Consider the following 17,293-nt stretch of genomic DNA (forward strand, 5'->3'; position numbering starts at 1 on the left):
CTTTTTCATAATTTAGTAATCACGAAAAAAATCATTAAGACCTATATAAAAAAATATTTACTATAAAAACACAGCCATACTAAAAGCTATCCATTTGTTTGTTTTCCATTAAAAAAAATGTGTGAACCATTTTTTCATTTTTATTTTGGACATGACTCGTTTTGAGTTTGGGGGGGGGCCACACATGTAAAATAACTTAGGGCCTCACTATATCTAAATCCGGCTCTGGTGAAGAAAAATACAAAACTTATAAACATGAAGTTTTTTTATTGAAATTGTTACAATTTGTGCGATATTTCTGATTGATAGTGTTCAAGCTATGGCCACTGGCGGATCTAAGGGGGGTGCAATGGGTGCCATGGCACCCACTTTGGATGAATTTAATTTCATATATAATTTTGATTTTTCATATTTAAATATGCATATTATTCACAATATATTTATATTTTTACGAATATATTTTAGTTCCAAGTTCCCCTTATTGTTTTTGCATATCTGCAATACCCTTTCAGGTAGGGGGGCTAAGTTTAATGCTAGATGAAAGTAACCGTTCGTACTGTTCAAATTCTCATAATTTACTCGAGAACTCGAGATTTTGACTGATTCGAACTCAGAATCGATCACTGATCACATTTTCATGATCTAGAAAAAATGTCTGTGTGCCTGTGTGTAGGTGTATTTTGGAGATTTTTTTGAACAACGTTAGTCCTATCGAACTGAAAATTAGTATCGGTTACTGAAATTCTTATCGAAACCACGTACATTTTTTTTGCAGTTTACTCTTTTTCGATTATTTTCATCACATATATCTTGTATCAATGTGATGAAAATAAAAATCAATTCCAAAATGGCCCCCACCTTGACCATTTTCTGGATCCGCTAGTGGCTATGGCAGTGGGTATTCATTAAAAATGAACTTTAGCTGGATCCCATATATTATAGGTAGGTATATGTATATGTACCTAGTTAAGTATGTACTTGGCTTATTGATCACGTAAAATGAGCCGCATTTATAAGCAGCAGGAGGCGCCATTTGCGTAAAGGCCCATTCATGGCGTATAATGGAGCGCGCCCCATTTCGAGGCACGCCCTCAATTTAAATAATGAAATATCTACCACGTTACCTCCTCTCACCCTCATCTCCCCCTTCGAGAGCTCAGCCTGCCGCCCCTTCATTATACGACTCATTATTGTGGTATTTCCAATGGTGAACGTATGTTTTATGTTTTAATTAATCAAATCGATTATCTTTTCTATTATCATGAGCATCCCAAAGGTGAAATGTTTTGCCGTCGAAAATGATATATGTACATATACATGTATGTATGTATAGGTATGTACATATAATAGGTGTTATCCAATTTATGTTAATAAATCAGTACAAAAATATATAAATCTTAATCAATCATTGATACTTGAATGTTTACAAATACACAAATTAGTGGGCTGAATGTACGCTATTTTCCAAACTTTGATGCGGTTACTCGAATGTATACGGATTGTAAATAGGTTTTTGAACTCTTTTTCCTATTATGCTGTAGATTAACATTAGAATAATATAATACTATGATTACTAACCAAATTAAATTAAATTGTAAAATAGAAAATGATCAGTAGATCAGTAGCTATTAAAATAGATATAAGATGTATTGTGAACATAATTTCGTAATAATAAAAAGCATTTAAAAATCAAAAAAAAATCATACGTATACGTGCAGAATGTATACGTGCGTATACAGAATGTATACGTGCGCGTACTTACGCTGTCGTTCTACGCACACTCAGTATTTGTAGCTTGCGTACGCTCAGTATCTGTACAAGATAGAAATAATTTAAAAGGTCAAAATTAAATAATGAAATATTATTAAAAAAATAATACTACTTATGGCTTACTAATTCTAACCAAAACCTTATCAATTATAAGTTAGCTCATAAAGAATAAAAATATAAATTTTCAGCTTGATATGTTTGGTTATGTGGAAAAAATCCCACTTCCAGTTCATTAAATTTAATGATTTTTTTATTTATTTTTATCACATTGATACAAGAATTATACTTGAATTTTCTCGTGAAGAACACACATACATACACATGTATGTAAAGGTTCGAAAAAAATAGTGAAAGAAAAATCGAACAAGAGTAAACTGCCACTTCCCGTTGACGAATGCTCACCAAATTTTATCTATTATATAATTTGGAAAGAGACTTTGTATATATGTATGTATTTAACCTTCGTTTGTTGGTTTATATATTTTTTTTTCGATTCATAGGCGCCGATTCGATTTTTTTCAATTCAAAGGATTCGAAGTCCCCGGGGCAAAGGCGCCGAGGGCGAAGCCGCCTTCGTGCCGGGGGTGAACCCCTAGGGGGCGCAGGCGTGGGGGCACGGGGGCGCAGGCGCCGGATTCTGCTGTACAAATAATTTCGAAAGCGACTTACTATATATGTTTGTTTGTTCGTGACAGTAAATTTAATAAAAAAACAAATGAGTATTCAATTAAATTTATATAAAATAAAACTATTCAAATAAATTTGATAAAATGTTTACTATTAGATTAGTCATATTTAAGCGGTTTATATTACAAATACCGAGTGAAGCCGGGTAATACAGCTAATATATAATATTTGGTATTAAGCTTAAACTTCTAGATATGAAATTTCAGTTCAATACACCAAAAGATTTCACAAATTTCAGTCTGATTCGTTGAGCGGTTTGGGACAGATAATTGAATCCAAAACCTTAAAAAAGAGGCCACCTATAAGGGGAGGTACCATTTCCAGTCAACAAGCATTTCAATAAGCATTTCTCTTCATATCAATAAGAATTTCAGTAACCGACTAACTAAGTATCAGTTTGATAGGACTAACGGTGTTCAAAAAACTCCCCAAATTACACAGATACGCATACAAATGTGTGAAATCCATTAGCGCTCAAACGAGAACGTTCTCATAGCCATTATCTGCGTCATTAACGAAGTTTGTTTTGCCACTTCTTGTATTCCTCAAATATATAGGTAAAGTCACGGGCTGGTCGCATTCGAATTTTTTATATGAAATCGATTTCCACAATCCTTCAACGCTTTGTGTAAATATATACCTTATTTAGTATTCGGACTCCCGGAATTTTAATGTAATAAAGTAAACTAAAATAAAAAGTTTTAAAACATATTTTCCACAAATATAAATACGAATAATATCTACATATGTATGTATCTATAGATGTGTTCATGCCTCAATACATACATAGGCATTCCATGTTCATTCAATGGGTACAGCGAAATGTTGAAGCGACACGACCTCATTTTCCGCCACTAGTCGATTGCGGGAAAAGCTCTCATTTCCGTTTGGCTTTTCCGCGGCGCATGTGCAAATTTTTTAGTGCATTCGCGGCCCCTTTGGGGTCCCCAATTATAAAATGAGCCGTGCAAAAAGCGCGCCGCCCCCCGGTATGTGCGAAGAATGCCTTTACCTGCGCCCGCGCCGACGCGCTCTTGCGTCTCGCTCTCACATCGACACGATTTACGTAAGTGTGAGCGAGACATAGCATCCACCTCGAGGCACGTATTGCACGGATACTTTCGCGAATCGCGCATGCGCTCACAATATGTGCATGTGTGAACACAATATGAATTCATTATCATAATCTCAGGCATTCATTTCCGAGCAAAAACTTCTATTATTATTGTAATGTTTTTCAATTTTATTTCTGATGTTTGTATCATTATTGCTAATTAGTATACGGGACGTGAGCGCGCGAAGCTTTTTTACTATGCTTATAAAAAGCGATATATTTATGTAGAATAAAACAAGGAATTAAAAAAAGCTGTTCGCGTTTCAACTGCAAAAATAGAAAATTCAAAGAAAAATTGAAAAAGCTTGCCAATCCCTTATAAATCGATTCTAAAAAATGGATATGAACGATTGAAGATCTTACGTAAATATAATATAATGAACGAGATTGCAAGGAAAAAATGACCGGAGTAGCAGAAACAACTTTCCCAAGTGTTTTTCCCGGAAATTTTGACTTGCCGCTCTCGGGAAATTAAAACGGCCATCTTTTACGAGTGAAACCACTGCAACTTCAAGTGTCAACTTTGTAATTAAAATATATATGTAGTAGCACGCAAATTAGTATTTATATATACATACTAGTGTTTCTGTTTCCTCGACATTTTTCAAAGAATTCTCGCTTCATCTCTAAAAAATTCTCAAGAAATTCGCTTATTTTTTAATTCTTATTTTTAAAAATTATAAATTATTGTGAATTATTTTTAAAAATAAGTTGAAAATAGTTTAATAGTTTTTAAGTTCACTTATGTACACTATGATACTTAAGAAATTTATCATAATTTTTTAAGAAACGATAAAATTTGATATAATTTTAATGTTTCTTCTTTCGCTTATTTTATTTTTTATTTCAAAAAGAAGCTTCGAACTTATTTTTTTTTATTGAATATTGATTTTCTTTAAATTTCTAAATAAGAATCAGTGCTCTTTTTGAATGTAGCAGAGTAAAATCTTCTCTGCTCAAAGATTCGTCAGTTATTACTAGAGTACGGATAGCCAAGGTGCCGCTTATTGTTCAATTGTTGTAAATGCTTTGTAAAAAAGGTTCGGCAAACCTTTAACAATGCATTTACAACATTTGAACAATAAATGGCACCTTGTTTATCCGGGCTCTAGTTATTACATATATCTAATGGGTTTCGATACTCCCGTTAATTAATAGTTAAGCGGTCTCAAAAAATTCTTTATTATCTATACATACATAATATCGATATTTAAATGAATAATTAACGCCTTTTTGATTGACTCTCAAAAATTGTTCTATCATTTTTTCCATATATGTACATAAGTAGATATTCCATCTTGTTTTGCAGTTTGAAATCGGTGATAGCTTTTTGTTTCAATTTCTTTTACATACATACATACATATTTTTCTAATATAAAATTTTTAGGGAATTTTCGAAAAATTGTATAATTTCTCAAAAAGCGAGAAAAATAAATAATTTTTTTCTCGAGATACATATTCTCGAACAGAAACACTATGTACTTATACACGTAGAATTTAGATGTTGTATTTTGATAAAAACGAAACTCAAGAAAGCATTATAGTAAATTTATACGTAAAATCGAGAATAAAAATGCAGTTGTTTTGAATTACATACATAAAAAATAATCCCTGCAGAAAAATTTTCATACTAAGCGATCATGCTAAGTATCCGATATTAAAATTTTAAATGTCGCTTTTGAATTGCGAGCAAATATTTTTATAGAGCAAACTAAAAATTTTATTTACGAAAACTTATTCAAATTCCAAAAATAAATGACTTAATTTAAAAAACGCATAAATTCCAGAAAACGTTGCTGATTTACACTTAAGATGTAAATATTTGACTTTAATGCTTTCAAGCACGATAACGTTCGCAATACAGCTAAACGTTCTATCGGAAATTCGGCAATCTTTTCATTTAACAAAATTACAAAGAAGTAAATTTAATTTCTGAATAGTTATATTACCAACAGCAATGTTTGAGAACTTAATGTTACCATTATTTTTTTTTCAGTTCAATGTACAATCTACACAACCGCTACCTCAGGATGTTTACGGGACGTCAGGGGGTGCGGGTGCGGGCACGGGGGGTGGCGGATCGGGAGGATCGGTCAGTTCCGGAGGGGGTGCTTCTCCGGCTGCGAGTCCTCCGAGGCCGCACCACCGTTTGAGAGCAAAGGAAGAGGACCTCTCGTTACACGGGCGAACGAGTGCCGAAGGTATTTAAATACGTAATTTATAATAAAAAAATCATATTTAATTTATTATATTGTCTTTTCAAAATCGCGGTTGATATTTTGCAAAATCGGTTAAAAACCGTCTCGTTCTCCAATGTAAAGATCTTTCAGGCTATATTCGTGAAGGCGAGGGTGGACTCAAGCTGGTGGTGGTTATATTGCTAAACTTCATTGACTCTTAAAATGGTAAAATGATAATTAATTACAAATATAATTTAACTTTAGGTACTTGTTACATGCAACGTAAATGTACTATTTAGTATCATGTCAACTTTGTCATATAAGCGATATTGAAATACGAAAATATGTACACTGAATATCATGCAGTATACTTTTATTTATTTTTACAACGATAACTATGAGTGTTAATTACAGTTAATTTCATTTAATTATTGTCATCGGCCATACATATAGATAACGTGCACATGTCGAACGTTTTGTATACATTTATGTCAATTATGAATACAAGTACACTGCAGAAATTAAATTTGATAATGCCAATATTACAATTTGCAAACAAGCCCATAATTTTTCTACAATGTGTTAAGCACAATACTATGACATAAAATTTTGAAACGTGTACATTACTTTTTATCTCAAGAAGACATATTTTACTTATTCTATTAGGCTGGATTAAAATATATAGGAATCAAACACTACAACGAAATTTCTCTTTTACATACATATACATATGTATATGTATGTATATAGTTTTATCCACAATGCATCATGTGTCTTGTTTGCTGGTGACGTGAAATTATTCTTTTCTGTCAAGCCTCTCTTCCTCAGGCTGATATTTACGCTGTCTTAGTTCTGTCTTCAGTTCTATTTAACATTTAGAACTTAAGATTGATAAATGTGCAATTGTGAGCTATGGATGAGCACATTTTCTCTAGTGTCACGGATATTCCATTGGATCCGTCTCGTTGAAGCGTTTGAAATCTATGGTCGGGTATCACTTTTGATTCTCAACTAACCTTTTAGAATCACATCAAGACAGTCGCTGGCGTTTCCTTTCGTCGACTCGAATTTGTCTTGAGATATGCTAGGTTATTCTCCAACCCTTTGTCTTCTCACTTGATTTTCAACTCGCTTGTGAGAAGCAAGCTGGAGTATAATACGATTGTGTGGAATCCGCATGAAGCAAATTACTCTCTATTGATTGAGAATGTGTAAAAAGCATTTCTTCGTTTCCTATATACGAAAGAGTAAGAGTATTGCCCACATCTCTACCACACTCCTTTCCTTTAGGGCATGCTTGGATATTATTCCCTTGAACTTCGGAGAAACTTCTCATTAATTCGTTTTGTTGTTGGTGACACTGCTGACTGTAGATGCAATACATTTCTTACTTTGTATTTTATTATTCGATATTATATTATTTTATCTACTATTATTATAATGTCAATGGTTTTTTTTTATAATTATGTATATATAAATGTATTTTTGTTAGTGTATATGTAGTACAAGGTGTTATGAAGCTAAGTGCAAAGGGTTGATAACTCATATAATTTCAATAATTTTGAGCCACACATACATACTTTACTACAAAGTCTTGTGGTTTTTTTTTTATTTCATTTTTAAAGATTTTTAGTAAAAACACCAAAATCTCACAGTTAATTGCTATACGGCCCAAGTTAAAAGTGGTATGCTAGCTAGTCAATTATTTTTTTTTTGTTTTTCTAATTTTTATTTAATGAAATAAAAACAAAGAAAATGATCTCTGTCAACAAAAAAAAAATATTACAGGCACAATAAGTTTTCAAAATTTTTTTAAGTAGGAAAAAACTAATATTTATTGTATAAAAATAAAACTAATTTACTTATACAGATGTCTTGCCAATTAACAGAATTTGGGTGGAAAAACCTAATTGAAGGAGCGCGCCGAACAAAGGTCGCCATTCACAAACGACTTTAATTTTCACTTCTAATGTCAAATAAAACAAAAATGTTCTTAAAGTTATCTGTTGTTTATGCTCAAATGCCAATATCTAATGCACGCTGAAGTACTTCGTCTCACTTCCGTGGCGGTAATTTTGAGTTTTATCTCTTTCTTCGTGGTTTGAAAAGATTTTTATATTTTTCTGATTAACTCTCATTTTGTAATTATTTTTTCGTGTAAAGAAGCTCAAGAGCTTCGTTGGCTCTTCCCCAGATGTAAAAAGGGAAATATCGTTATTACGGCACAGGTGTGCAGTATTTGATAGATGGAAACCCCGCACGAAGAATTCAGTTCTGTCGACATAAGTCTTCCATTTACTCTATTTATTTAATTATGAATATCGATTTAAATTGAAGGAAAAAAAGACAATATTAGTGGGAAAGTAAAAAGTATCATTAATCGATCGATCATTTCTAAATATGTATGTAATGTGTTCTCTGCGTACATGTACATGTACATCACATAGATATATTTATTTGTTTGGATTTTGACGCAATTTTGGACTTTTTGTCGTTTAAATCTGATGAGCATTGTGAAATAGTACATATGTATACATACTTTATGAATATCCCGTACAATTTTGATACACAATTATAAATAAAAAATTACATTTTCAGCTGGTGGTGCAGAAGAAGATGAAGACGATGGTAGCTGTGGTGCAGGCGGGGGTGGTGGCGGCGGCTCCCGAGCCCAATATGTGTCCGCCAATTGCGTGGTATTTACCCACTACTCGGGAGATGTGGCCGCCGTCGTTGACGAGCACTTTACCCGGGCCCTTGGCTGTGACAAGTCTGGCTCTGCCTCAACCAAAGGTAATTACAAATCAATGCCATGAATATGTATAAGAAATTATACATTTATTCACCCGAAATCAATTCAAATTAATACATATGAACCTCAAGTCATACGAAACATAGATCATTTATATATTTGATATTTTTCCGGACTATTTATGTATAATTAATGGTATAAAAGAAACTGCTTGGGGTATCGCTAAAATCAAATACGCGAAACTTTCATAGATGGTCAGGGTATATGTACATATAGAGTATACATATGTAAGCATGGAAGTTCGATTCTCATCCGCTTAATTGATCCAAATCTAATTTAATTATACGTATGGCAATCGAGAATTTAATTACATTTTGGGTACTGTCAAGCCCCTATCTAACAACCCTTTCTTACCCTTGCTCACCCCCTCAAGACGAGGCTTCCCGCAGGACTGAATTAACGAATTTCCCTTACACTGGGCTTATCTTATTAAATTAGTCCCAGTGAATCGCAAATGGAAAATGTTTCGGTTAATTAACAGAAAACTCTCTTAAACTTCTTTGTGTTTATGAATTAAAAAAAAATTAAACGGTTCTTTCTATTCTTCGAATATTTCTATATTGACCGACAGAATTTCAGAATCAACCGAGTGCGAATATTTAATACTAGCATTATGCCCGTTGAAATTTCAAACCCCAGTCATTGACATTGCAACCTTGAATATTATAAATTACATATATATTAAATTTAGAACGCTTTATTATATAGAGAGAACGAAAATTTCAATGAATGTTTAAAAAAAGGACTATTTCAAAATTGGACGATGGTTTAATTGGTTAGCTCACCGAACCCAGATATACCTATAAGAGGATATTTGTGTTTGCGGGTTCACGGGTTCGACACCGCGACGAATGAATTTATACAAAGTTTAGGCACACACTGATTAGCGTCTTTATATATATATATATATATATATATATATATATATATATATATATATATATATATATATATATATATATATATATATATATATATATATATATATATATATATATATATATATATATATATATATATATATATATATATATATATATATATATATATATATATATATATATATATATATATATATATATATATATATATATATATATATATATATATATATATATATATATATATATATATATATATATATATATATATATATATATATATATATATATATATATATATATATATATATATATATATATATATATATATATATATATATATATATATATATATATATATATATATATATATATATATATATATATATATATATATATATATATATATATATATATATATATATATATATATATATATATATATATATATATATATATATATATATATATATATATATATATATATATATATATATATATATATATATATATATATATATATATATATATATATATATATATATATATATATATATATATATATATATATATATATATATATATATATATATATATATATATATATATATATATATATATATATATATATATATATATATATATATATATATATATATATATATATATATATATATATATATATATATATATATATATATATATATATATATATATATATATATATATATATATATATATATATATATATATATATATATATATATATATATATATATATATATATATATATATATATATATATATATATATATATATATATATATATATATATATATATATATATATATATATATATATATATATATATATATATATATATATATATATATATATATATATATATATATATATATATATATATATATATATATATATATATATATATATATATATATATATATATATATATATATATATATATATATATATATATATATATATATATATATATATATATATATATATATATATATATATATATATATATATATATATATATATATATATATATATATATATATATATATATATATATATATATATATATATATATATATATATATATATATATATATATATATATATATATATATATATATATATATATATATATATATATATATATATATATATATATATATATATATATATATATATATATATATATATATATATATATATATATATATATATATATATATATATATATATATATATATATATATATATATATATATATATATATATATATATATATATATATATATATATATATATATATATATATATATATATATATATATATATATATATATATATATATATATATATATATATATATATATATATATATATATATATATATATATATACTAGTGAATAGCCCGATGAAACATCATCGCATTGGTATAAAATTATTATATACTCGTATAAAACTAAAAAAAAAAATCCGGAACCGGAACCGTTATTTTCGTAGACTCTCATAGATAGTTTTCAATTCTTTATTTGTAATAATTTTCAATTCTTAAAAATACGCAGACTCCCATGGAGAGTTTTCAATTATTTATTTAAAGACTTCCTATTTTTTTCTATTATTATTAGATATCGCCCCGAGCGATACTGCAAATCGAAATCGATTCACTCGATCCATGACACCCGACTTCTCCCGACAACTACCGAAGATATGACTCCGTTTTGATTGGTTGTCCATACGTTCTGTACGATTATTGAATATTAACGTTATTTAGAGCAGCCTTTATATCCGTATCATGGTGTACTGGTCAGTGTATATTGATCTGGGCGCGATGGGGGTAGGTTCGAGTCGGCGTCCTGGAATTGATTTTATTTTTTCAAATATCGCTAAAATATAAATTAATTTCAATTTCAATTTCAATAATTTCAATTAAAAATATATATTTAATTGTTTTATATGAAAAGAAAAAAAAATGGTTCAAAACTTCGCTAAATGAAATTATTAAAATTACGTATTTTTATATGGCGAGAAGGAATATTTCAATTAATGTTTAAAAAAAAAAGGCGAAATGAAAAATTGGATTTGGCACGATGTCCGAGACCATTAGCTCATTTAGACCCATATTCAGGCTATTTGGGGTGATCGGTTCGAGTCGCGACAAAGTCGTCTCGTCGAAAAATGAATTAATCGATTTTTATCGATTCGTTCATTATGTTCGGCGAGAGTTAGGACACACACACACACCCACACACACACAGATTACCGTCGTTATATATATGATATATATAATATATAATATAATATTTCACACTCGATCATAATAAATCAACATTGCAATTTATTACGCACGAAGACCGTTTACAGTAGGTATCTTCAATTAACCGTGTAAATGTTTACATGTGATTTAAATTTATTATTTATTATATTAAACACACTATGTACTTCCGTTCGTTTAAAATTTAACGAAACCAGTTTATACTGCTATGCGATTTCTTAACTTGCAGAAAATCATAAAACTTTGCATAAATTCGTATGTGATATTACCGCATTTGCATGGTTTGTCTAAATGTACAATTGGCGTGCGATCGGCCATTTTAATTATATTGTAAACACGTGTACCCCATCACATAATGTTCTATACACGAACGCGATCAATTAAATGTAACAATATTTGCATGCGCAAGTACTTGCATTTCGATATGTGAATTCAAAACGTTTTCCTTTCTTTGTATAAATATTTTAGTGGTTAAATACTCAAATAATCATATAGTATGTAATTTATAGAGATTAAAATATGGCAAGTATGTGATTTATAATCGTGTTGAATGAGTGCAGCGCGCTTAGCTATTAACACCTCTCGTTATGCAGGCAACAATTTATTTTGGTCTCGTTGTATGTAAATGCATCTCTAGTCGTAAGTAGAGATGCCCGCGATGGTCTTTTGTCTTAATTTACTAATAAAACCGCCAATTTGGCAGCCAACACTAATGCTCTCGCGGAATTCGCATAATGAGCGTCGGTTTGACCATTAGCCGCGACGCGGTGTAAACGCGGCTTTATGATGCTCCTGTTGCATTCGCTGGTGCATATGCAACGAATGCACATTGCGAGCGTGTCATATACGCGTTCATTTGTCTACTCAAATGATCGTTAATCGCCGTTTAAGACGACAGAATTAAAACAGTAATTTGACTGATAATTATACTACATATGTAGATACATATGTACATACATACATACATACATATTTATGTATGTGGGCTTTTCATTGCTTATTATATAAGTGTTAGTGAATTTCTAATAGCTTAATGCAGGGGTTGCGAACCTTTTTACGATCGCTTGAATATTTATTTACTAAATGTCAGGCGTGCCAATAAATTTTTAATAAAAATTTCTTAAAAATTTTTAATAAAAATTTCTTAAAAATTTTTTACAAATTTATAAAGTTTAATGAAAAAATATATAATAGTACGCATGAATACGTAATATACAAAAAGGATTAAAAAAAAATTACAACAAAACTTCAAATTTTATCGTGATAGTAAAAAATAGAATTAAAATACAAATAGGAACATAAAAATAGAAAAGAATTATTTATTGAGATCTTTTTTGCTGTTTATTTGGACCCAATTCTTTTTTAATTTAAATTTTTTTATTTACTTTCAACAATATACATATGTACATGTCCAACTAGATTCGTGAGTCAATGAATGTCTGAGCTTTTTAAGTTCTTTTTGGAAAATAATGACGTATAATGCGTAGAACAGAAAATTATTAGTATTGCTTTCGCTAGTTTTTCAAAAAAGTAAAAAGTTTCTTCAAAAACTTGGAATGCTATTCCAAGTTTTTGGTATTTATTCTTCTGCATTTTTTTTATTACGTTCGATAATCGATCATTTTCAATTATTTCCATTTAATTTCTTAAATCGAAAAAACTTTTATTTTCAGATAGAACTGATTTAGAAATCAATAAATTGCATTTCTATATTGTCCAAGTTCAGCCACTCAAAAATCTCTAAATTGCGAATATCAAACGAAATAACGTCTCGACCTAAATAAATTTTTGATGTTTTTTCAAATTATTTTTGTATTCCGAAAATATTTGAAATGATTTGGTTACTACACATTTATGATACATATGTACATCACGATCAAATATGTTTAATTTTGCTTCAAATGGTTTTATGAAATTGAATATCCTGATTATTACTTTATTTAATACCTTGCATTTTTTTAAATATTCAATTCGTTTAAATAGACATAAAATGGAAAAAAAACATTTATTACAATTTTTAATTACCTTTCATTTAATTTATTAAAAAAAGCCTGATTTCATCAATATAATCGACAAATCTTTGAAGAACTTTTCCAGGACTTTAACCATCGTACATTGCTGTGCATAATTAAACCATCGCACATCGAATTTACTTCTTTTAGTAAATGTGAAAATTATCTGTTCTTTAATTTATGGACGGATATAAGATTTACCATTTTTGTCCCAAGGATCATAATATCTTCCAGTGACTTGAAACCGTTCTTTGCGCTTAAAACTTGCTGATGTATACTGAAATAAAAAAACCCAGAAGTGAGTATCCAACACGATCAGTAAACAAACTAATAAAACCATTTTACTCTCCATTCATATTACGAGCAGTGTTGCTAGTTCAAAAATTGAGGTATTAAGTTTGTGCGTGTAGTTTTACTAGTTTAGTAATTAGATAATAACAATTTGGTTTTGTACTCCAATGGAAAAAAAAATGTTAAATCGTTCGCGTGCCATCGAAATTTTCAAACGTGCCACCTCTGGCACGCGTGTCATAGATTTGCCAGCCCTGGCTTGATGTATTCTACTCTATCATATACATATTGTAAGTTCTTTATATACAATATTAAGAATAGGCATTTTGCCTGGTTATACATACATATCTACATATTAAAATTTGATTTCATACAAGTAACCATTTGTATAATAAATGTAATACATTGACATACGATAAATTGTTGAAACTTGCAATAACGCCTTGAGCTTTCGTCCATTATTTAAGGATACACAAAGAATGCACATCATGCCAAACGTGCTGAATGCAACTTTGGCATGTCGTCGAGCATTCAATTCAAGATCTGTTGAATGTTGAATCGACCCGAACTAGCACATCTTGTTGAGAAACACGAACAATTTACGAATCGCACAATAGTGTCGTCGAATTACCTAACAGCCGATTCCGATCAAGCAGTCCGCCATCTTGGCCCGCGCCATCTTGAATTAACTCTTATCAATCTCATATGGCATTTGGGATTGCCAATACATTATGACTTCACATCAAGCTAGGTACCTACCTACAGTGTGGATAGCTTCCAAACATAATATAATATAATTATAATACATAGTTACAATATATGTATGTACATTTCGAGCCGTCTTGGCATATAAAATAAAATAGTTCCAATTACAACAGATGTGCAGATATCATATTGTTGACACCATTTTGATTTTTAAGCCTCAACCTCTTCACACCCATATCGTTTCTAGTGACATCCTCGCATAACTCACACCGGTTGCTAGCTTCATTTAACACGAATGTTAACTAAGGCAACCAACCCTCGAGTAACGCGATACTAACAGACATATAGCCCAAATAAATCATATGAAATATATTCCGTATACAAGTCATCTAAAAGATGTCACTTGTATCTCACGAAACAACGAAATTAGAAGATGCGACAACTTAATTCTAAGAATATAACCTACTCTCGGGCGCTTGATGTCTATATTTAAATTAACATTAATTGCTCAGTGAGTGAAATACTCGTTGTTATTGGATTTCAATTTTTTTTGTCAGTATGAAAATTCTCTCACGAAACTGCATTCGTATTGCGTATTTATTCAACATTGGTTTCTTCTTAGTATTGGATATATGTAATTCAATTAAAACGTTTCACACAAAGAAGCCGAGCCGCCAATTTAGTAGAATCATTAGTAGTGCGCTTTTCCGAACGACGTGGAAAAAAGTAGCTATGATTTAAATGAACAACGTCGTTTTTTCTCGAGTGCGCCAACAATATCTTTGTATTTAGATATCAGAACAACAACGCTGATGAAAAGTCTCTTAGCTAGGGATTAGCTGAAGACTATAATTTTGTCTAGTTGGACTGCGGCCGTACTCAAAATGTCTCATTAAAAATGTTTTATGGCCGTTTGCCGCGGTTATATACGCGTGCGAGAGAATCTGTAAACACTGCGGTGCACTATGGCTGCGGCTTAACCTGCCACAACATCTTTTACACAACAGATTTGACATATGTCGCAAAAAAATAAATATCTATCCACCTCTTGTTTGCGCTTGTCAAATCTTGGCGAACAGAGAGAGCTTATATTGGAGAGCAGAGAACGCAAACTGAAACCAAAAAATATATTGTTAAATTTATTTTTCAACAATATATTTATTTTTAAACTACATATTATATCATGTCAGTTACATTACCTAAATATGTATAGGTAGGTATATCATTTATTTGAAAAATTTAGAACATTGTAGTACATATTACAGTACTAAATCCTATTATATATATACATACATATGTAGGTACATACCTACATAAACATATGCAATCAAATGAAAGTTATGATTGAGGTGTACTTTTCCATATACGGAGCGTACAAATTAATTTTGTCAGTTACGTTTCCACTGCATTCAGCGTAATCATTTTAATTAAATGTTTCAACGGATGCGCTGAAACGTATTTAAAGGTTGGAACATTATAAGGGGGATATTAATGCCTTTGTTCCCGTTTTCTGGATTTAATTCTTTCGTGTAGGTTGCTACCACGAAAAAGAAAAACGTTTTCCACCCGAAGAGAAAAGGAGAAAAAGGGGAGAAAGAGAGCATCCGATGAATTGCAAAATGATGAGAAATTCTTGCCAAATAAGATGCGATAAATCTCCACAGTGCTACGTGCTCGTCTCTAGTACTTCTGTTTATTTGTCAAGAAGAAATCTTAAATATTGCGCTCGCGAAATGTTTTACATTTTCGAACCACTTTTCAAGTTCTAAATACTTCGCGTAAAATGCTCAAACACACGATGATACTTTTTTGCAATATTTGCTTTGACATTTTTCGAATAAACAACACATCTAAAATGCAAAAAGCCATCGATTCAAATTTTAATAGATACCGTAATATAAACATCTTCATTCAATGCAAAAATAACGCAGATTTCAGTTAATTAATGCAAATAATGAGTTAATTTTGCAATGCAAAATCAGTTTCAATCATATTGTAAATAGCCGACAGTAAACTATCATATATGAATTAGTGCTTATTTAACATTGTTATTATAGAAAATATAATTTAATCAAAATCCAAGTACATCCACAGAATACAATGTAGTATTAAGTGGTTGCTACCACTATAGGTTGATTATGCACATACCCACAGATATCACAAGTAGATTGTATTGTGCAGTCGGTTGTACTTTACGAGCAGTATGCACTCAAAGTGAACAGTTGCGAACTTGGAGGAGGTGGGCTTCCACCATTTACACCCGAAAGGGCTTGTTAGGGCTTAACCCCGCGTTTCGAAAGAGATGTAGCCATCCAACCGATCGAATAAATTTTATTCAAAGGGAAACAAGAAGAATAAATACAATACAAACATACCCTTTTTTGTTTCAATATTTAAAAAAAATCTACATCAAAACGATTAACACCTACCGGCTATCGATGCGAAACTTCCAGTCAAAATATAAATCCGAATATTTCAGTGGAATTCGCTGACAATTTCACACTCATATGCGCTTCCCAAAACGTTCGA

The 17,293-nt window shown here is 30.0% G+C and overlaps 1 protein-coding gene across 2 annotated transcripts in view; it reads left to right on the top strand.

The window, feature by feature from the left end:
- vg (transcription factor vestigial) overlaps nucleotides 1–17,293 on the top strand; it is a 57,461-nt gene that overhangs the window by 17,448 nt on the left and 22,720 nt on the right. For both annotated transcript variants that reach the window (XM_077433024.1, XM_077433032.1), the window contains exons 3-4: nucleotides 5,568–5,772; nucleotides 8,350–8,544. In XM_077433024.1, coding sequence (XP_077289150.1) covers nucleotides 5,568–5,772; nucleotides 8,350–8,544 — 400 coding nt within the window. The remainder of the gene's footprint in view (nucleotides 1–5,567; nucleotides 5,773–8,349; nucleotides 8,545–17,293) is intronic.

This window comes from Arctopsyche grandis, chromosome 1 (assembly GCF_051622035.1).
Source record: "Arctopsyche grandis isolate Sample6627 chromosome 1, ASM5162203v2, whole genome shotgun sequence".
Taxonomy (NCBI): Eukaryota; Metazoa; Arthropoda; class Insecta; order Trichoptera; family Hydropsychidae; genus Arctopsyche; species Arctopsyche grandis.